The sequence below is a fragment of the Bos mutus genome, chromosome 16 (assembly GCF_027580195.1).
Source record: "Bos mutus isolate GX-2022 chromosome 16, NWIPB_WYAK_1.1, whole genome shotgun sequence".
Taxonomy (NCBI): domain Eukaryota; kingdom Metazoa; phylum Chordata; class Mammalia; order Artiodactyla; family Bovidae; genus Bos; species Bos mutus.
In genome coordinates, this window is record NC_091632.1 from 9,237,648 (window position 1) to 9,260,137 (window position 22,490).

The 22,490-nt window shown below is 46.1% G+C and overlaps 1 protein-coding gene across 1 annotated transcript; it reads right to left on the reverse strand.

Annotated features, from left to right (window-relative positions):
- Positions 1-1,222: 1,222 nt before the first annotated feature.
- Positions 1,223-8,882, reverse strand: C16H1orf53 (chromosome 16 C1orf53 homolog). The gene is made up of 3 exons (XM_070384684.1): positions 7,846-8,882; positions 2,821-2,922; positions 1,223-1,544 (listed from the first exon to the last, which is right to left on the reverse strand). The coding sequence occupies exons 1-3, from the start codon at positions 8,101-8,103 to the stop codon at positions 1,473-1,475; spliced, it is 432 nt and encodes a 143-aa protein (XP_070240785.1). The 5' UTR covers positions 8,104-8,882; the 3' UTR covers positions 1,223-1,472.
- Positions 8,883-22,490: the final 13,608 nt, after the last annotated feature.

Sequence of the window (22,490 nt, forward strand, 5' to 3'; positions counted from 1 at the left end):
TTCTCTTTTTAACTCTTGGGACTGCTAAAGAAAGCCCCCTCCAGCCCCCACCCAGAAGATGGCTTTGGTAATCTTCAAATCTGCCCGGAAACCTGGAGCTAGCCACTGCTCCTTGACCTGAGAATGGAAAAGAAATTGGCTGCCAGGAGTCCACAGACCTTTCTGGAAAGACTGCCTGCTCTGTCACAATGCTGATCTGTTCTCTGCTTCTCCTCCAAAGAGCTCCTGAAGAGGGCAACACCAGGCCACAGACACTACTCTTTACACCCAAGGAGGATGCTAAGACCCCACCAGGCCCATGGGACAGGGTTGTTCAGGGCACCTCAGTTAGAGCATCAGAAACACAGGGGCACCAAAACTGCCAAAGTTTTGGGAAACAATTTAATATTTGACATAAAATGAATACTGGAAGTCATGTCATATTAGAGAATGGTGTTTTTTTTTTTTTTTTTCCATTCCTTTTAAAGTTTAGAAGGGCTTTTGTTTTGAATCGAATATGGGAGAAGGTATCAGACATTTTTGTTGCTTAAGATTTGTAGAAATCTTTGGGGGAAAAAACCTTCATTGGGGCCACAGGCAGAGATTAAGGTAGACCTCGGAGATGTTGGAGAACCTTTCAGATTCTGCTGGGAGTAAAAGCTGAGGGTCAGCTCTAGGTAAAGCCAGCCTGCCATCTCACCCATTAGCTTCCCCTGCCCAGGGAAGCAGAGAGGTATGGAGAGGGTGGTCCCGGGGGGTCCCAGAAGCCGGGTTGGAGGCTGAAGTCCAGGGTCTTCACAGAAGTGGAATGAAATGGGCTAATAAAGCTAATAAACACCCTAAGACAGATCAGCCTGCAGAGCGCCATCAGAGGTAGAGGGGTAAAATGTGGGAGAGAGGAAAAAGAATGGTTCAGGCGAGGCGTCTTCAGTGGCCTGATCCCCAAATCGGAATGATTTAAAGTTTTTATTAGGGGAACAGATGGAACATGAGCGTGCTTCTTGCTGCGGAATAGCACTTATTGGGCACTCATATGCTGCCCAATGCAGTGTTACATCAACCTCCTCATCACTCAAGATGTAAATGAAAGGAAGGATGGAGTCAGACTCTTCTATCTGGTAGCAACCTCCCTGGGTTGCTAGCACTGACAAGAAAAACAGTAGGAGAAGTGGGGCTATAAAAAAAGAAAAAAAAATCAAGAGCTACTGATGTGACCTGATTGCTGGTATTTATTTAATGGAAGAGTCATTATTTTCTTTTTTCAACATTGTCTGATAATGAAGCAAAAAGAAAGCAAAATAACTATCAATGTGCCACTTCAGAAACACAAATATTTGCTAACTTTTTCATTTTGTTGATGTTCTTTTAAGATGTTCTTTAAGATGAATCCCGTGCTTAAGTACTAATAGCCCAGAAAGCCATTCTGGATTAAAATTTTATTTATTTATTTTTAATAAGGCTCAATTAGATGGAGAACAGAGATAAAATTGTTGTCACACATAAAAATATGAATTGAACTGCTTCTTTTTGGATGGATCTTTAACATTGATTTGACCATATGGACACTGCAAAAAAAAGAAAACAAGTTATTGTTGAATTATTTAACAGTCATCTTGGAAAAATGCATATCTCATGGTGAAAAAGAGAGACTGCTGATAATGTTCTATAGGTTATTTGATCTACGGCCTACAGACTCAGAGGAGGATGGTGGCAACGTCTGGCAAATGGTCTTAATTAGGGTCCAAGAATCACTTCCTAAATGCATCCTTCCAACTTGAAGAATTTTACCATCAAAAACTCACCCTTAAAAAATATCCTCCAAGTCCTCAATTCAGGCAAAGCTCTTAGGCATTTGATTAGAAACAGCTAATGGCACAGGTAGGAACATCCATAAAAGTGAAGGCTTAATTTATCAATACTGGCTAATACAAGGATTTTAGTGTTGGTTCCTTGATATAAAGTGGGTCAGTTAAAGCAAATGACCACTTCTTCCCCCCAAACATTCCAAGTGGTCTATAAGCAGAGGTTATCTGTTTATAATCTCAACTGCCTAACAGTGTCCCTTCCTGTGAAAGGGACCTACTCGAAAAAAGGCTACAGTGAAGGACCCATTCACACTTATTTTTTGCTCAAAATGGGGAAGGGCTACATATTTAGCACATCTTAATCGGTGAGCACAGGGATTTAGGGTCGCTGAAATATGCGTTTTAGGAAATGTACAGCATAAGTGTGGGGTGGTGAGTTTCATGGTTATTTTAAAGACAGAGTAGAAAATAGCTACAGAAAGAACAGGAGGCAGGAGAGAAGGAGGAAGGGAGGGGAAGTAATAATCATAATACAGACGGAAGAAGGGGAGGAGGAGGGAAGGAAGAAAGAAAGGGAGCAAGGGAGAAGGAAAATCATTACCTTTAACAAAAACCTACCTGCCAATGTTGGGCAAGTATCTATCGATTCAGCTAAAAATGAAAAATAAATGCTTCCTGGGATCTAGTCTGCAATATTCTGGATGTCTTTTCCTGCTGTCTTTGAACTCGCCTAGTGAACACAGCTTATTTGAAACCTCGTGAAAAGTTTCCTCACAATAAAAGAACTCCCATGAATTTCCCATCACGGCATTTCAAGGAACCGATGCTCACGGTGAAATGTTACAAAATTCCATTAACTTTAAAGGTCCTCTGTTGATCCTTAGGACTTTCACTGTCCTAGACTAGGGAAGCTTGTGAAAGTGCACCACAGGTCTATTTAGCATTTTTATTGGACTTGTTTTCAAATAATAGGTATTTATGAAGTCACAGAAGCACCGAAAGCTGCTGCTGTACTGCGATCGGAGCTGGTACTCACGTGTCTACAGGCTGAGCCGCAGCACTGGCCTCTCTGCAAGTGGGCCAGCTGGGTGAACACCACGTAGCCGGTAGCTGGGTCCACGTAGTTTAGCTGGCCAGCCTGAAGAGTAATGAAATCAAACAATTCATTCATCTCAAAATTCATCGTATCTCCTCACCATAATTCCTACCCATAAAATACTGCAACATTTTTCTTCAAACAATATTAAACTTCTTCCCAGCAATTTTCGTGGCACTTGCAATTAAGGCCCGCATGCATTCCGACATAATACACAGTCCAACTTTATGTGACATGAGGAGAAAATATAGTTTGAGAAAAACGAGAAGTTGATGGAAAAACAAGAACGCCTCTATACCCAATAACGATGCAGCCACCGAGCAGGTATTTTTCATTCAGTTTCTAGGTAACAAGTTTAATAACAGGTGATTTAATGACTTTAAGAGCTTAAGAGGCTGAAAATGAACTTTCACTCAGAAGTTGCAGTTGCAATTTCAGTGCTTAAAATATGCGGATAATGATTTAAACTTACAGAAAAGGTGCTAATCAAAACCAACGGTCCTTCTAGAAAAAGTGCGGCCTTCGCTATTATTGAACACTTTTCCTTACCTTCATGATGTCTACTCCCCTGCACACTTTGCACTGTTTTCTTTTTTTAGAGTGTTTTTATTACCGTTTTTAACCAAAATGAAAGTATTGTTTTAGCATATTAACACTCACTGCTTCATGAGTTTGATCAAAAGCAGCTTTTACTACAGCCCTTCAGATGTCAAGGATGCATCCTCTACTTATTCAATCATGGTTTTAAAAAGCTGTCCCAGGTACATGTGTGAAGACAAAGTAAACGATGCAACCTCTTTTATGGATGTGGACTACGTGGCTGACATTATTTACCCTTGAGATTTATTTTTTAACTTTTAATTTTGCATTGGAGTATAAAAGAGCCGGACTCGACTGAGTGACTTTCACTTTCACAACTGATTAACAATGTTGTGATAGGGGGACTTCCTTGATGGTCCAGTGGCTGGGACTCCGAGCTCCCATTGCAGGGGGCCTGGGTTTGATCCCTGGTCGGGAAGCTAGATCCCACTTAATGCAAATAAGAATTCAAATTCTACACCAAAAGATCCTGTCTGCTGCAAGACCCAGCACAGCCAAACAAATAAATACTTAAAAACAGAAAAACAACGTTGTAATAGTTTCAGGTGGACAGCAAAGGGGCTCAGCCATACATACAAAGATCAGCCCTGGGTGTTCTTTGGAAGGAATGATGCTAAAGCTGAAACTCCAGCACTTTGGCCACCTCATGCAAAGAGCTGACTCATTGGAAAAGACTCTGATGCTGGGAGGGATTGAGGGCAGGAGGAGAAGGGGACGACAGAGGATGAGATGGCTGCATGGCATCACTGACTTGATGGATGTGAGTTTGAGTGAACTCTGGGAGTTGGTGATGGACAGGGAGGCCTGGCGTGCTGCGATTCATGGGGTCGGAAAGAGTTGGACGCAACTGAGCGACTGAACTGAACTGAACTGATGCACGCATTCTCAGTCATGTCCTACTCTTTACAACCGAGTAGGATCCTCTATCCATGGGACTCCCCAGGCAAAAATACTGGAGTGGGTTACCATCCCTCCTCCAGGGGATCTTCCCAGCCCAGGAACTGAACCCACGTCTCTTCTGTCTCCTGCATTGGTAGGTGGGTCCTTTACCACTAGCACCACCCGGGAAGCCCACGTGTATCTGATCTCCCCCAGACTCTCCTCCCATCCAGGCCGCCACATAACATTGAGAAGGGTTCTCTGTGCTGTACGGTAGATCCTGGATGGTTATCTGTTTTAGACACAGCAGTGTGGCCATGTTGATCCCAGACTCCCCAGCTATCTGTTCCCTTTGGCAACCAGAGACCCATTCTCTAAGTCTGTGGGTCTGTTTCTGTCTTGTAAATAAGTTCATTTGTATCATTTCTTTTTAGATTCCACATAAAAGGGGTGTCATGTCCAACTGTTTGTCACCCCATGGACTATATAGTCCATGGAATTCTCCAGGCCAGAATACTGGAATTGGTAGCCATTCCCTTCTCCAGGGGATCATCCCAACCCAGGGATCAAACCCAGATCTCCTACACTGCAGGTCGATTCTTTACCAGCCGGGCTACCAGGGAAGCCCCACTTTCACTTTCAAACTATATTTCTCCTTCTCTGTCTGACTTACTTCAGTCAGTATGACAATTTCTTGGTCCGTCCATGTGGCTGCAAACGGCACTATTTCATTCTTTTTAACTAGCCTTGGGATTTTGAAGGGGAGAAACTTTCTCCTGGACTTTTTCTGTAACCCTTTTACCATGCAGTAAGTGCACCACTCTTGCATAGAGCCTTTCCATTAAATTACATGTGACACTGAAATGTCTTCTGACTTACATTTTCGTGTGTGCCACAAACTGCTTCTTCAGAGTGTCTTCCTTAATGGCTGGATATTTTGTTCTAGTTCGGCTTTTAATCAGCTATAGCTCATGAATAAAGTGTGGAGCAAAAGGACAATTAGAGTTCAAGTCTAGGCCTCCTCCAAGGCAACAAGGGCAGCAGAAATCCCACAGTTGAGTCCCAAGGCCAGTCTAAGGGGCCTCCAAAATCCTTTGGGGTCACAGAAGCAGATTACATGAGACCAGAGGCACTAAACACCCACTGTCAAGACCTCACTTCTTTATTAATACAAAGTCGGTGTTGGAAGACTTGGAAGAAAAGCGAAAAAACACTGGTAACTCTGTCCGCAGACATCTCTCTGCTTTTCATAGCTGGGGGTCTTCTGAGAGCAAATTGCCTGGAGCCTGGGAGCTTTACAGACTGCTTCTGGGTATGGGCAGCTCTCTTGCTTTCCCTGTTGATGGGGAAACTCTGAGCTCGTTGGCTGCCTGCACAAACTGAATTTATCCTTAGTGAATGAGCCTTAGGTAATGGTGGCAACAGACAAAGGTGGGGCAGGAATGCTGACCGAGAGCGAGATGTCCAGGGAGGCAGATCAGCAAAGGTAAGAGAGCTGCCTGCCTGCAGGTGTGGGAGAAGGACCGGGGCAGGGGGCTCTGATTTGTTGAATAAGAACAACAAGCTTGTTATCAGCTTTACTTATAGGCTCTGGGACAGTCATTTAACCCGCAATGCTGACACTGATGGATTTCCTGAGTTAGAAAATGTTTCTTTCCCAGGCTGATGGAGCCCATCTTTCCAGGCCACTGGTGTTTGCTCTATAGAGAATGACACTTTTTGCTTCTATTTACACATTTATATGGTGAAATGTGCTTAGTTGCTCGGTCGTGTCTGACTTTTTGCGGCCCCATGGATTATAGCCCACCAGGCTCCTTTGTCCATGGGGTTCTTCAGGCAAGAATACTGGAATGGGTTGCCATGCCCTCCTGCAGGGGTTCTTCCTGACCCAGGGATAGAACCCAGGTCTCCCGCACGGCAGGCGGATTGTTTACCATCTTGAGCCACCAGGGAAGCCCATATGGTGAAGTATGGGAACAAATTACACATGTTATTTTAAAAAGAGTATAAACAAGAACAATAAAAGCTGCCAGTCATTTCCTAAAGAGTCTCTGTGCAGAAGTTTCAACACTGGAATGAATCAGGGAGTGGATCTCAGGGCCTACTAACTGCCAGCAAAAAAGTCCACTTCAGGCAACCTGCAAGTTTTCCTTCTCTGCTCTCTTGGCTCCAGCTCAGACCTGGTTAACATCAGACCGTGAAGGACTGATCACCTGCAGTGTTATCACAGGCTGCTTTCATATCCCTTTTTGTATCTTTATCATAGAACTCACTTGCTCTTTAAAGATGATGCAAATATAAATCAGATCAGATCAGATCAGTCGCTCAGTCGTGTCCGACTCTTTTCGACCCCATGAATCGCAGCGTGCCGGGCCTCCCTGTCCATCACCAACTCCTGGAGTTCACTGAGACTCACGTCCATCGAGTCAGTGATGCCATCCAGCTATCTCATTCTCTGTCGTCCCTTCTTCTCCTGCCCCCAATCCCTCCCAGCATCAGAGTCTTTTCCAATGAATCAACTCTTCACATGAGGTGGCCAAAGTACTGGAGTTTCAGCTTTACACATCATTCCTTCCAAAGAAATCCCAGGGCTGATCTCCTTCAGAATGGACTGGTTGGATCTCCTTGCAGTCCAAGGGACTCTCAACTTATGTAGTCTAAGATATTAGAAAGCATGATGGGAGGAGACAACTTTTGATTTTAGTGTTGCCAAACCCCGAACCAGAGAAAACAGCTCAAGATTACGAAGCAGCTCAAGATTACGAAGAATGTAGACTCCTGATTATAGTTTCCTTAGGTAACTGTGCTCTGAGAGGTGCAAAGGACGAAAGGATGGTAGCAAAAATTAAATTTTAAAAAAAGTTCATCTTTGAAATCATTGGTGTTAAACTGATACTGCGGATAAAAACACACATATTTTCCTGTGACTTCTCATATCCTCTACCTCCTACATCAATGCTTCACACCCCACACACACACACACACACACACACACACACACACACACACACACACACAGCGTGATGATGGACCCCATGGAGTTTAGTTCGGACACAGATTAGAAGGGAGCTGCACTCATACTGAGCCATCAGGGAAACCCCATACTCAAGATAGATACATGTTAATTCTTCGCTGAGAATAGGGAACTGTGGCTAGTTTTCAGGAGAAAAGTTCAGAACGGGACCCAACCGCGGGACCAGAGGCCAGAAACACGCCTATGCCGGCCTCTAGCCACCTGGTGCGGGTACGCGCATGCGCACAGACACCCCGGGCGGCGGGGCGGGACGGGACGCCCGGGGGGCGGGGCCTCGCGGCGGGGGCTCAAGGCCCCTGGACGGAGGCCCGGGAGGGGCGGGGCTTAGGCGTCTCGGGAGGCGGGGCCTCACCGCGCAAGCGCACGGCCCTCCGGCGGGGGCCGCGGGAGGGGCAAGGCGGGGCGGGGCGGGGCAAGGCGGGGCCGGGGCCGCGGGCGGGGCGGGGCCTCACTGCGCAAGCAGCCGCGTGTAGCTCCGCGATCCTCCGCTCCGCCGCCGTTAACTCTTGGCTCGCCGGGCGCTTGGTCGCTTCCTCCGGCCCGCCCCGCGAGTCAGGCCCGGGGCCACCGCCGTCTTCCCGCGCAACGGAGCAGAGGGGGACGCCGCGGCGCCGTCGGAACGCTGTTCCGTCACGGGGCGGCCGCTCTGGCGGCGCGGCGGCGGGCTGCGTCCTCCTGAGCGCGGACGCCGGGACCCGCCAGGCCGCCATGGCCGCCTCCTGAGGAGGCGGGGCGCGGGGGCGGGGGGTGGGCCGGGCTGCGCGCGCGGGGCCTGGCGGAGCTCGGGCTGTCGGACCCAGCCGCCACCCCCGCGCCTCGACCCTCGGGGAAGGGCCCCGACTCCCCTTCCCACCCCGGCCTCGAGCCTCCGGAGCCCGCCCTCCGGTTCTGGACCCCGGCCCGCACCCCTGACCGCAGACTGAGGGACCTCCTCACCCTTCCCAACCCCGAGCTTGACCCCTGCGGACCCCGCCCGCGCCCTGAGGACCGGACCCCGGGCCGTCCGCCGGCCCTGCGGCCCTGCCCGGAGATGAGGTGGATTCGGGCGGCTGAGAAGACTCCCGCAGGACGCGGGGACCGGAGATCGTGCCTTCTCCAGCCTCAGGACCTCCGCTCCAAGTTTCCCATTGGTCTTCTGACAGGACACGTGGACATTCTTTTTCTCCTGTCAAACTGGCCTTGGGATCTTTTCAGCATAATCGCTACAACTGATAAAGTGCCAGAAAGTGATCCGAGTGGCCCAGGTTCGTTTATGAGCTTGGGCTCATCCAGGAAAGGCTTGAGTATTTGCAGGTGCTGTGTGCTGGGAGGGGAGCCCTCGCGCGCCTGGCTCTCTGACCCAGACTAACCTGAGGACCAAAAGCAGGAAGAGGCGGCGGTTTCAGGTTGCTAAGTAATTTGCAAAATCGAAACTTAAGATTATATTTCCTGTCTGAAAGATGAAAGTTATCCCGCTTCTCCCCAAAAAACTGACTTTGAGAAAATTAGCACACATCTCAGGAGGTAATGTCAGGCGTTAGAATTAACAGTACTCCTGCCTCCTCCCCTCAGCCTGTGTTTCAGGCTTGAAGAGTAAACTGTTTTGTAAGTGTTCTTCACTTTTTGAAGAACTGAGAGCAGCAGTTGACCCCTGAGGATAAGAGCAGATTGTAGAGTGGTACACAAAGATGAAGGCAGACCATCACCACTCCTTTTTGACATCTGCATTTACCTTGCAACCCTGGCATTATATTTGTATTCTTAGTCGGCGCTGATTGAAATGACCCTATTGGTCCGTTGTAAATCTCATAGTAATTAATAAATTGGGATCTTCTTTTGTAAATCTGCTTCCTTTGTGCTGGCATAATAAATCAGGTTCTGGAGAATGCTTAGTGATCTGAGAAAAGTTTAAAACCTGGGGGGCCGAGGAGGGACCCTCAGTAAAACTGGAAAGGGCAACTGTGGTTATAAAGGGAATTGACTGTGAATCAGCTGTGTGTTTGTGTTTTTTGCCAAACCACATTCTCAAAGGAAGTGAGTCTGGAAGTTCTTATGGATTACATTGTTTTTAAAATTGAGGATGAGGACCAGTTAATAGTTTGTAACATTAATTCAAAGGATAGAGACCGAATTTTACAGAAATGAAATAGACTATTACCACATTCATGATAGAAAATAGTCATCTACAAAGAGTGAATACTGGTTTTGTGAAACATTTGCTATACTGAATGAGGGGGCAGGTGTGAATATAAAGGGGTGTGAGTGAGGGAGATGTTTGTGAATGGTAGTAGTAGCAATTCTGTGTTCTGATCCTGTCAGAAGTCTACAGCTGTGCTTAGAGGTAGAACTAGAGTACTTTGTTCCGAAGTCCCATTCCTAGCCTTGGTACTCTGTTACAAATACAGAAAATGTAACCAGTTGGGGAAACTGGGTGAAGGGAACCTGCTGTGCTATTTTTACAACTTCTGGTGAACCCACAGGTGGCTCAGATGGCATATCATCTGGCTGCAATGTGGGAGACCTGGGTTTGATCCCTGGGTCAGGAAGATCCCCTGGAGAAGGAAATGGCAACCCACTCCAGTACTCTCCATGGATGGAGGAGCCTGATAGGCTACAGTCCATGGGGTCCCAAACAGTTGGACATGACTGAATGACTTCACTTTCACTTTCAATTAGTTTAAAATTTAAAAACCTTAAATGCAAAAAGGGATATAAAAATAGTGTTCAGATTACTGGGTAAAGGAAATCACTGAGTTAACCAGAACCTTAGATTATATCCTCCATTGCCAGGTTTAAAAATCGTCTGTCAGTTAAAAGCCTTTGGGCATTTAGGCCCCAGAAGCTGTTTTGCACTCAGGTGTTATCAGTGTGTGCATTCTTTTAGATACATATCTTTAAATCTCAAAAAACTAAGATCATGGCATCTGATCCCATCAGTTCATGTCAAATAGATGGGGAAACAATGGAAACAGTGAGACTTTATTTTTGGGGGCTCCAAAATCACTGCAGATGGTGACTGCAACGGTGAAATTAAAAGACACTTGCTCCTTGGAAGAAAAGCTATGACCAACCTAGATGGCATATTAAAAAGCAGAGACATTACTTTGCCAACAAAGGTCCATCTAATCGAAGCTATGGCTTTTTCCCAGTAATCATGTGTGGATGTGGGAGTGGGTCTATAAAGAAAGCTGAGTGCCAAAGAATTGATGCTTTTGAACTGTGGTGTTGGAGAAGACTCTTGAGAGTCCCTTGGACAGCAAGGAGATCCATCCAGTCCATCCTAAAGGAAATCAGTCCTGAATATTCATTGGAAGGACTGAAGCTGAAGCTCCAGTGCTTTGGCCACCTGATGTGAAGAACTGACTCATTTGAAAAGTCCCTGATGCTGGGAAAGATTGAAGGCAGGACGATGAGATGGTTGGATGGCGTCACCGATTTGATGGACATGAGTTTGAGCAAGCTCTGGGGGTTGGTGAGGGACAGGGAAGCATGGTGTGCTGCAGGCCACAGGGTTGCAAAGAGTTGAACACGACTGAGCAACTGAACCGAAATCTTACCAGAGCTGGAAACCTATGTAATTAACAGTTGATGAAGTATCTTAGTATAAATAATAGTTTCCAGATTTGATCATTTAATTAGAGTATCGTTCATCTACCCCTTTCAGTTTTTGTCTCATCTTCACATTTGGGAGTGTCAAGGCACGTCAAGTAACTTTCATTCACTGCATCTCTTGTTTGAAAGAGCCTCCTTGGATCTTGTTGCCTACCTTATTCTGCTGTTGCTGCTGCTAAGCCGCTTCAGTCGTGTCCAACTCTGTGCGACCCCATAGATGGCAGCCCACCAGGCTCCCCCGTCCCTGGGATTCTCCAGGCAAGAACACTGGAGTGGGTTGCCATTTCCTTCTCCAATGCATGAAAGTGAAAGTGAAGTTGCTCAGTCGTCTCCGACCCTTAGCAACCCCAAGGACTGCAACCTACCAGGCTCCTCGGTCCATGGGATTTTCCAGGCAGGAGTACTGGAGTGGGGTGCCATCACCTTCTCCGCTACCTTATTCTAGCATGTGTTAATTTCCTCTTAGATTCTCTGTGCTAAAGCAGACAGAACTGTGTGAAAGTGGGGTGCACAGCGTTCCACCCTAGAACGGCACCTTAGTCCCCGCTTTCTTTAGAATGCACTTACACCCAGGTTGGCTCTAGGAAGGGTTTTGTACCACCTCTGCATGTTCCATGATGTGACATACATTCTGTACTCCTTCTTGTCGTCTTCGATGTTTGTGTTGACATTGAACATGCTTGTTATTTGGAGGAGGAGGAAGAAGGTGTTTCAGAGACAGCTGTTTCCCTGTTTCATTTGTATCCATTTTTTTCAGTAGCTACATGAGGCTTCTAGGCCGCAGGCCGTGGGTCGGGTGGCTTTACTTGTTACAGTAGAAGGGATAGGCACTTGGCCCAGGTGCAGGGCCTTGGCCATGGCTCAGACTGAGTTTCTTCCTTACTGCTGAAGGCTGCTTCCTGTGGGTGAAAGATGGGGTAAAAGGCTCCTAGGTTTCTCTTCCTTGTCCCTCTGAAAGAGAGTCTTGTAGAGCTCCTGGGGGAGAAGAAGCCTTTTTGGCCCCAGAAGTCCTAACAGCCATCTTTTTATTGTGTGTCTGTCCATGAACCAATCTTCATGAGTATGGGTTGTGCTGAAGACAACTGGGGCCTGCCCAGGGCACTGCCTGGGAACAGTTCTGTACCGATGGTGGGGATACAGTTAACTGACGTCCACCAGCGTGACTTGCAAAGGCAAAGCAAACTCCTCTAGCTCGCCAGTCCTTTTAGCATTTAGCATGTTGTGTTTTTGGCTGCACTGGGCAGGATCTTAATTCCTGGACCAGGGATTGAACTCCTGCCCCCTGCAGTGGATTCATGGAGCCCTAACCTCTGGATCTACAGGGAATTCCCTAGTATTAATTGTTTATCATTTAAAACATTTTTCACGGGTCTCTGGTTCCCCTCTGGACATCTTTCCTTTGATTGCCCACAATTATTTGCTCCATTTTAGCTTTTTATATGTAATAATTTGGGGGCATTGTTTTCCCAACAGATCATAAACAAGACAGTAGGGAGGATGGTGGGGAGCACGCTCTTCTCATCTTTGTGTCTCCACAGCCCATCTCACACTTTGTTGTTCTATGACACTTGGGCTTCCCTGGTGGCTTAGTGCTGGAGAATCTGCCTGCCCATTCAGGAGCCCCAGGAGACGCGGGTTTGATCCAGGGTTGGGAAGATGCCCTGGAGAAGGCCGCCAACTCCAGTGTTCTTGTCTGGGAAATCCCATGGACAGAGAAGCCTGCAGCCCAGGGGGTCGCACAGTCAGATGCGACTGAGCACACTCGTACTGTGACACTCAGTGAATGAAGTCTTTTCCAGTGGGTGAATGAATCCATGGATTTTTCCTTCAGAAATCTACAATCCTTAACTAGTAGATGGGCACTTCATATGAAATTCTAAAATTAACATTTTTACATAACAATGCAAATTTGAGAAATTAATGATTGCAAATAAATACCATAAAAACTAGATGATAAAGATGCTAACTCTGAGGTCATGTTAACTTGTCTTTATTGAGTTACATTGGGCCGTTTTACTGACGGCTCAGATGCACACATTATCAAACTGAACTAAGCCCCAGAAAAGCTGCCTGGGGTTGACTTTGAAATGTCACCCGTGTTACCTTTTCAGTAACTATGAATGTATTGCCCTAGGAGTGGGCCAGTGGGTGCTGGGGTCCGAGAGCCACCCGCAGAGGTCCTGTGCAGACACTGCCTGATGGCGCAGTTGTTTGCACGCGATTTGTGTATCTGATGCTTTTCAGATCGCGGAATGGCGTGTTGTGGCGTGTCACACCATGGCTCCGCGTACAGCGCATTTCACTCTCAATCCTCATGATTGAGAGCAAAGGTTACACGCCCCTGAGGTCACCCACAGGGAATCTTTGTTTCCTTCCATGGGACATCCGGCAGTACCCTTTGTCTCACTGAGCTGGTCTTAGAAAATTCTTGGGGGAATTACAGCCGTTTCTGTTTGCGAGCCCAGCGCACCTAGGCTGTCTTCCCTAGCGCCCACCCACCGGTGCCGCCTGCCCCGAGCTCCCGGGCCCTCGGCTCCCCTCCATCCCTCGTTTCTGTCTCCTGGAGGAGCTGTGGATGTGCTGCCTGACAGGAAGCGATCTAGCTGTTGCGGGTCCTCTTCCACCCTCTCCATCATCCTCTGCCGAGCAGTAGGCCAGTAGCTTTGCCCACCACTAGGGTGAGGAGCAGGCACGACCTGAGGGTTAAATGTGGGCCATGCGTCCAGTGCTTGGCTGACTGCTTTGAAAGCGCTGATCACCTACTTCTTCAGCAGCCCTCAGCCTCTCCCACTGCACACTCTGCCCTCACGCAATTTTATCTGTGTTTATGTTTTTAATGTTTCTTGCACGCTCACGACTCCCAGATCTCTGGTTCATGCTTGTGAGGTCCACACATCCATCTACTCTCCACCCACCTGTGGTACAGATATAAATACCCCTGAGCTCAGAATGGACTTTGTGATCATTCCCTTCCAAATACTACTTCGCCATTTATTTCCTCTTTAAAATATATATATATATATTTATATATATATATATTCATCTAATTGCAGAGAGTGCTAGTTGCTTCATTGGAGGTCTTTCCTTGTGGCCCACAGGCTTAGTTGCCCCGAGGCATGTGGGATCTCAGTTCCTTGATCAGTGATTGAACCCAAGTCCCCTGTATTCCAAGGTGGATTCTTAACCACTGGACCATTAGGGAAGTCCCGTCGCTGCTTTTAAAGGCACAGCTAATTCAGAGAATTTTTTTTCCCCCAGATTTTCTTCCCACATCCCTGCATCCAGGTGATCACCAAGTCTTACCCGTTTTACTTCTTTGTGTCTCAAAGTTGTCTTCCTTTGCCTCTCTTTGTTCTAGTTCAGTTTGTTACCATTTCTTTCCCCAGGGTGACAGCTGGAACAGAACAAGTAACAAGGACTTATTCTGTATCAGGGCCCTCTGCTAAATGGCTGGAGATGGATTGTTTATACATTGCCCATGATATTTATTCTGACAAAAATACCCTTCATCTCCTGGGAGTGGTGATGTTATACCTGTGCTTGAAGCCTCCGCCCCTACGACCCCTCCTCTGTGAAGCCCTGTCTGACTGCTCACCTTGCTCATTGCCTCCTCTGCAGCCTGAGCTGGGCAGACCACCTCAGCACTCCACAGTATCCAAAACGTGTCTCTATATTTGCACTTTCTTACTTTTTGGCCTTGTGTTTATGAGGGCTTTTTTATTGGCAACTCGTGAGGTCTTCAAGGGAAAAAGATTGTCTTAATCATCTTTTTTATCTCTACCAGCACAATTACATAGAAAATGCTAAAAAAAAAAAAAATGCTTGTTGAAGTGAACAGATGAACAAATAGTGACAAAATCCCACACCTGAGTCACACAGTAAAGAAATGATACAAATGCACTTTCCCCTAATATCTTATGGTTAAGGATCAGCATTGGTTACATCCACACGTCAGTCGATCTCAGCCTGTTGTTCTGAGAGACAATATCCTACCATAACAACGAGGTAACTGTGATTTTATTTGGCAATCCAGTCAGTAGGCTCCCCCTGAGCAGTCACTGAACTAATGGTAGGTGCCGTGTATGGGCTGCGTTTCAAATGAAGTCAGTGTATGTTGACAGTAAAGCGCAGCCTTGTTAGCCCTGAACAATCATTCCAATTATAAACTACATGCACACAATCACTGTCATATAAAATATCCAGACCAATTACCTCTAGCCCCTTTGTCATGCAGGGATTCAAAATGAAACCTACTCTTCAGGATGTTCAGTACCAGCAGTGTATTTCCCAGAAAGAACATTGCTGAAGATCTAGCAAGAACGTGATTCCATTTGTACCTTATTACAATAAATGGATTAGAATTGCGCTTTTAAAATGACACGGCCAGCCTTGATTTGTAGGATTTCCCACACACCAGCACAGAGATGTTGGTTAAGGTCATCAGCAGCACGTACAAATCAGAGCCGTGTTCTCTGCACTCACCACTGCCTGAGGGAGAAAGCATGTCCACTGTTCCATGACCACACTGAAAGGCACCCTGAGCTTCAGGTCAAATACCCGTGACATTGATGTGTCTGACTCGTCTGCCGAGTACGATCCGTGGCAGTATCCTCCCCGTGGTGGACGGGAGGGACGAGCCTCCGCGATCAGCACAGCACACACGCCGTTCACATTTACTCCAAGTGTGAAATCGATGCCTCTGTGGGACCCTGTGGAACACGGATATTCTGCGTGCAGCTAAACTGGACACTTGATATGAATGGTTGTATTTGTATGATTGTGTAAGGGCATCATCGCCACCCACTGCTCTGTCTGACAGCATCTCTTGATGACATGTTTTGATAGCATTGTTGAAAATAGCTTTGGATGTGTCTACGCTTGCGACTTTTTCAGCTTTTCCTTCATGGACTTTGAAGTTCTGTTGTTAGGGGCATAAATATACTGGATTGTTATGTGCCCTTGTATGACCCCCTTACCTTTATATAACGTCCTTCTTCTGATATTTTTCTTTGTTCTGAAATCCGCTTTGTTTGATATTCATATAAGCACTCCAGCTTTCTTAGGATGTGTTGTCATGGTATAAGCTCTTCGTATCCTTTTATTTTGGGGGGCTTCCCTGGTGGCTCAGATGGTAAAGCATCTGCCTACAATGTGGGAGACCAGGGTTCAATTCCTGGGTGGGAAGATCTCCTGGAGAAGGAAACGGCAACCCCCTCCAGTATTCTTGCCTGGAAAATCCCATGGATGGAGGAACCTGATGGGCTACAGTCCATGCGGTCGCAAAGAGTCGGACACGACTGAGTGACTTCACTTTCCTTTTTATTTGTCTTTACAGTAAAAGTGTGTTTCTTTTAGGATCATATAATTGGGTCTTTTATTTTATTTTTATTTTTATTTTTTTACATTTGAATAGAAAATTTATTATTTTCATTTTCCAAGTGTTTCCTTTTTCTATCAGGGGAAAAAAAAAGAAATCTTAAGGACAGTTGTCACTTGCTGCCAAATTGAGGGTAGTCTTTCTCTGGTGATTTAGTCTCTAAGTTGCGTCTGACTCTTGTGACCCCATGGACTATAGCCTCCCAGGCTCCTCTGTCCGTGGGATTCTCCAAGGCAAGAATACTGGAGTGGGTTGCCGTTTCCTTCTCCACTTTTTATTTTTAAGAAGTATCTATTTATGCCTCCTTGGGTCTCCCTTGTGACACTCAGGCTTCTCTCGAGTTGTGGCACAGGCTTGTTGCCCCGCGGCCTGTGGGATCTTACTCCTCGATCGGGGATTGAACCCGCACCCCCTGTCTTGGAAGGCAGGTCCTTAACCACTGGACCAGCAGGGAAGTCCCTAGTTGTTTTTTTTTTTTTAATCCAGTTTCACAGTCCCTTCATTTTAATTGCTTTTTAGGCCTGTGGTGGGGTAATGGTGGTCCCCCTAAAATGCATGTCTGTGCTCTCATCTCGGGAACCTGTCTGTTAATGTTACCTTTGACAGGGGAAAAGGGCCCTTTCAGATGTAATTAAGCTAAGGATTTTGAGATGAGGGGATCGTCCTGGATTGTCCGAGGCGGGGGTGTGAATCAAGTGGCAAGTGTCCTTAAAACTGAAATACAGAGGATGTGGGGACGCCACCATGGGGGCTGCGCCTGGCGGAAGCAGCCTGGAGCCCAGGGAGCTTCGCGAGGCAAGAAAGGGCCTCCCCGAGACTCCCCGAGGCGTGGCAGCAGCCCTCCTGGACTTCGGCCTCCAGTCCCCCACGCTGTCAGTAAATCACTGTCATTTTCAGCCTGATAAAACATTTCTGCATCATTCAGGCTCCACCTGAAATGGCTTTTCCTCCTTCAACCTGTTCATGTGCACATAAAATGTGATCTCTTGCTCTGCGTGACGGCTGGTTTGTAAAACTGACGCCTTTCAGACATAGTTGGAGTCACCAGACCATGCTGTAATCAACAAGCCCACACTAGACTTCAGCAGAAGCCTTGAGGAAAACTGAGGCACCCTTGCTGACAGCTGCGCCCACCGCCCAACATGTGAATAAGGTCACCTGAGCCCATCCTCAGTCAGTCTCAGATGCACACGGACTCAGGAGTGACTTCTGAGGAGAAGAGAAAAAGAGCTGCTCAACTGAGCTGGCCCAGTTTGCGGCTCATGGAGTCATGACGGGTAAAATGGTTGTTGGCTTAAGTCAGTGGGTGTACTGGGGTAACTTGTGTCATCAGGGGTTCACTGAAACACTTTCTTAACCCCCGTGTTTCAGTCACAGCAAGGTAACTGCTGTAATGAGCACCAACGAGATCCGAACGAGTTTCTAGCGTGAAAGTTTGCTTACTCGTGCAAAACCCACTGGAGATGTTTTCTGTCAGTCAGCCCTCCTGGTCAGCCCGCCTTGAAGTAGAGCAGGAATTCGGTCTCCTTTGGCACCGTCTTTTTATTTATTCAAAATTGTTTTTATTTGGCTGCTCTGGGTCTTAGTTGTGGCATGCAGCAACTTTTAGTTGGAGCATGTGGGATCTGGTTCCCCGACCAGGGATTGAAACCAGGACCCCGCGCTGGGAGCAGAGTCTTAGCCACTGGGCCACCAGGGAAGTCCCTGCACCACTACTGTCAACTGATAGCCTCTGAACCCACCAAAAGGTGCTTTAACCACCTTGGCCTGGAAGTGACCGCATCCACCGGCCACATCTCCTCACCCGGATGGAAATGGATCCGGACCCGCCCTTGCCATCTCTGATTCACCCTCAGCCCCTTCCCTCTCCACAGCTCCTTCAGACATGAATAATCACAGGTCCTTCTCCCAACACGGAGCCATAGCCTTAAAGAGTCGTGTCGTATCTACTAGCTGCTGTTGTAATACCCAATGTAAATCCTCCTATGTGGTGGAGCTGCCCCAATAAACATCTGTAATCTTCCATAGTTTTCTGTGTACATTTAGAAACTCTTCATTTAAATCTCACGACATTTTAAGATACAAACTATATAATCATAGCAAATTTTTACAAGTGGTACAACAGAGGACCAAAGATTTCTGAGGGATTTGTCCGAAGTTACCAGCTGGGAAATGGCAGAGCTGGAACTGAAACTCTGACTTTTCAGTCTTTTTCACACTGTCATGTATACTTAAGTAGACTAAAGCTCTGCCTCCCACTTCACAACTTACCCTCTATCCAATTCAGTCACATTTTGTTCATTCTTCTCTCCGAATGTCTTTCACTTCCTTTGACTTCCCATTGAAATCTTACCTGGTGTGGGTTGTTGTCATTTCTGCCTCAGTTATTGCAAAAGACTCCTAAGTTATAATTATTGCCTATACTCTGTTCCTCCTCTATCTCACTCTTAACACTGCTGTCAAAATAGCAGTACTAACACACCGTTTTAATTGTTATCTTCTGGTTCAAAATTCCTCAGTGTCACCATCTTACACGTAAGTTAAATTGTGAACTCATTAGCTAGGCATTTTTGGTGCTCCCACGCTTGGGCCCCTGAAATACCTTTCTGCTTGTATGTCCTGTTACTCTCTACATCAAACATTCTGTGCTAGTCACGCCGACTGACCCAGTGTCCACGACGTTGCAGGCATACTACGTTGTCTCCACAACAGTTGTTCCCTCCCTATCCCCCAGATCCGTCTCATTGTCCATCACTCCCCCATGCAGCCCTGAGATAAACTCTGACCAGTTTCCGTCAGTCTTCGAAATCCCATTCTTCTTGAATTGATTGATTAATACGAAGGCTCCTACCAACGAGACACAGGGAAATTCTGTAGGAAGGCCCCTAGGAAAGGTTTTTTTACTCTTATAACAAGACGTGGAGGACCTCAGTTTCCAGATATATGGCATGGTAGATAGCCTTAAAAATATCCCTTACAAAATGCCTAAATGGAAAAATAAAACCATATTTTAAAATACACAGTTAAACCTGAAAAGTTAGGGAGAATCTAGGTATCAAAAGCTGAAAACCGAGCTAACCATCAGGGCTGTAATTTGTCTCCGGCACTGCTGCTGTGCTGCAGAGTTGGTCAGGCTTGGTACTTGAGTTTTAGTGGCTGGTGGAATCTTTGGCCTGTGCCCGATGAGTCATCTGAGCCAAGATCCTAGAGGTGAGGCCCTCAAAGAGCTACTCCCATAGTTAGAGCTGCACTTGACCTGTGTCAGAGCCCTGTCCTTGGTGAACAGCTGGAGTATAAAATCTGCCTGCTAGGAGTGAGAGAAGGCGGGCTTCCTAACTGTCTCCAACTGGACGCCCCAGAAAATCTGTAAAGAGAGGTGTGCACACACACAAGGTGGAGGTTAAAGCTTTACTTCCCACTAACGTTAATCTGCCAGGGCAGCCATAGCAAAACGCCAAGTCTAGATAGCTTAACCGACAGAAATGTGCCTTCTCGCAGTCTGAAGGCTGGAAATCCAGATCAAGGTCTTGTCAGGTTTGGTTCCTGCTGAGACCTCTCCGCTCGGCTTGCAGACGACTCTCGCCCTGCTGCCTTTGCACATGGTCTTCCGTCCGAGCCCTGTGACCCTGGGGTCCCCTCCTCTTCTTACAAAACCGCCAGTGGTATTGGATTAGCTGAAAACCAGTGTTCCACCATCACCGGTGTTCAAAGAACTGGCAAGATGCAACCAGCAACTGTGTTCTTAAACATTTTTAAAGCCAGGTTTGGTGTGTGGTTTTTTTTTTAATTTTAAAAGATTCTTATGCTTTAACTTGTTTTCTGGTTTGTTGGACCAGTTATTCTTGCTCACTGATGTTATTATGAAAAGTAGAGGAGAACCTATGTCTATGACAACAGAGAAGCAGACGGAATGCCCCAACTGTCTAATAATGAGTAGATCACTGAAATTATGGCAGGTTTTTAAAGAGTATAGATAGTCTCACCCCGTCTTTTAGGTCAAGTCCTGCTGCATGTGGGATTTTTGTACCCTGGCCAGGGATAGAACTCATGCCTTGTGCATTGGAATCATGGAGTCTTAGCCACTGGACTGGCAGGGAAGTTCCAGTCTGATCCCATTTTAAAATAACACAGACACATACACATATGAATATATATGCACAGAACAACGCCTGAAGTTATCCACTGACATCTTTCAAGGTGAGTGAGATTGTGTAGATTCATTATATTGTTCTTTTGATTATCTGTGTTTTCTGATATTGCCTTTGTGATCATAAGAATAGACAAAGAAATTAGATGAGAACCTTACTGCTGGCTGTTACAGCTGTTTCAACTGACATGTATACACTGCCGTCTCATAGCACTTGATCATGACATATATTCAATGAAACTATTTTCCCCAGCCAATCTCTCTTTGCATATTTGAGTTTATACTCCTTTTAAGTTAGGGATATTTTGGGGAAATAATTTGAAAAGCACTGCCTTATTATGTGCCTTCAGATTGCCACATTAACACACATGTTAAATATCATTTTTAGCCATATTCACTTGTACCTGTATAAGTAAAGGATCTTACCATTTATTATCAATGCTTTTAAATTTACTGTGACAGAGGCAAACTCTTTAAAGTAATCTCATTAGTTTTATTTTTTTTAATTTGAAGTCTTCAATAAGATACATTTTGAATGTGTCTTCAGAATATTTGGTAAGTACATACTCAGCTCCCTGACTTAAACTGATATTTCAGGTTCAATTGCTTAAGGTACTAGGCTTGGTATTGCCTTATATTGAGTTGGCCAAATAGTTCATTTGGGTTTTTTGTAAGACGTTATATGGAGAGTGAAAAAGTTGGCTTAAAGCTCAACATTCAGAAAACAAAGATCATGGCATCCGGTCCCATCACTTCATGGGAAATAGATGGGGAAACAGTGGAAACAGTGTCAGACTTTATTTTTTTGAGCTCCAAAATCACTGCAGATTGTGACTGCAGCCATGAAATTAAAAGACACTTACTCCTTGGAAGGAAAGTTATGACCAACCTAGATAGCATATTGAAAAGCAGAGACATTACTGCCAACAAAGGTCTGTCTAGTCAAGGCTATGGTTTTTCCAGTGGTCATGTATGGATGTGAGAGTTGGACTGTGAAGAAAGCTGAGCACTGAAGAATTGATGCTTTTGAACTGTGGTGTTGGAGAAGACTCTTGAGAGTCCCTTGGACTGCAAGGAGATCCAACTAGTCCATTCTGAAGGAGATCAGCCCTGGGAATTTCTTTGGAAGGAATGATGCTAAAGCTGAAACTCCAGTACTTTGGCCACCTCATGTGAAGAGTTGACTCATTGGAAAAGACTCTGATGCTGGGAGGGATTGGGGGCAGGAGGAGAAGGGGATGACAGAGGATAAGATGGCTGGATGGAATCACTGACTCGATGGACGTGAGTCTGAGTGAACTCCGGGAGTTGGTGATGGACAGGGAGGCCTGGCGTGCTGCGATTCATGGGGTCGAGAAGAGTCGGACACAACTAAGCAACTGAATTGAACTGAACTGATGGGAAAAAACCAAAGAAACTGTCTGGTCAACCCAATACAACATCAACATTGTTCTCCTCGGGTAAAGGGAAAAAGTAAGAGCTGTGCTTAGTTATAAAGACCTTCACTAGTACTGCTTTTTATCTTTCAGATGTTTGTGGGCATATGGGCTCAGTTGCAAACTTGTGTCCGACTCTTTGCAACTCTGTGAACTGCAGCCCGCCAGACTCCTCTGTCCATGGGATTCTCCAGGCAAGAATACTGGAGAATGGAGTGGGTTGCCATTTCCCTCTCCAGGGGATCTTCCTGACCCAAGGATTGAACCTGTGTCTTCTACTTGGCAGGTGGTTTCTTTACAACTGAGCCACCAGGGAAGCCCCTTCAAATGTTTAATTGCACCCTTAAATGAAGCGTTATATTTGAGTCTCCAAAAATTTATGAATTAGATATGATAGATGATAAATTACTCCTGTTTGATAGATTAGAGAACTGAGTTATTAGAGAGAACTTAAGTGAGAGTGTTAGTAATTATTTTAGCTACCATTTATTTCTATACATATCTATAGAAGAACTCTCCTTGCTTACTTAATACAGGGACCACAAA

What these genes read in the sequence shown, in the direction of transcription:
- C16H1orf53 (XM_070384684.1), bottom strand. Translation starts at nt 8,103, where the DNA reads ATGGCGGCCTGGCGGGTCCCGGCGTCCGCGCTCAGGAGGACGCAGCCC. An exon ending in TACACGCGGCTGCTTGCGCA is followed by an intron (nt 2,923 to 7,845) that starts GTGAGGCCCCGC and finishes ATTACTCTTCAG; the next exon opens with GCTGGCCAGCTAAACTACGT. An exon ending in GCGGCTCAGCCTGTAGACAC is followed by an intron (nt 1,545 to 2,820) that starts GTGAGTACCAGC and finishes TTTTTTTTGCAG; the next exon opens with TGTCCATATGGTCAAATCAA.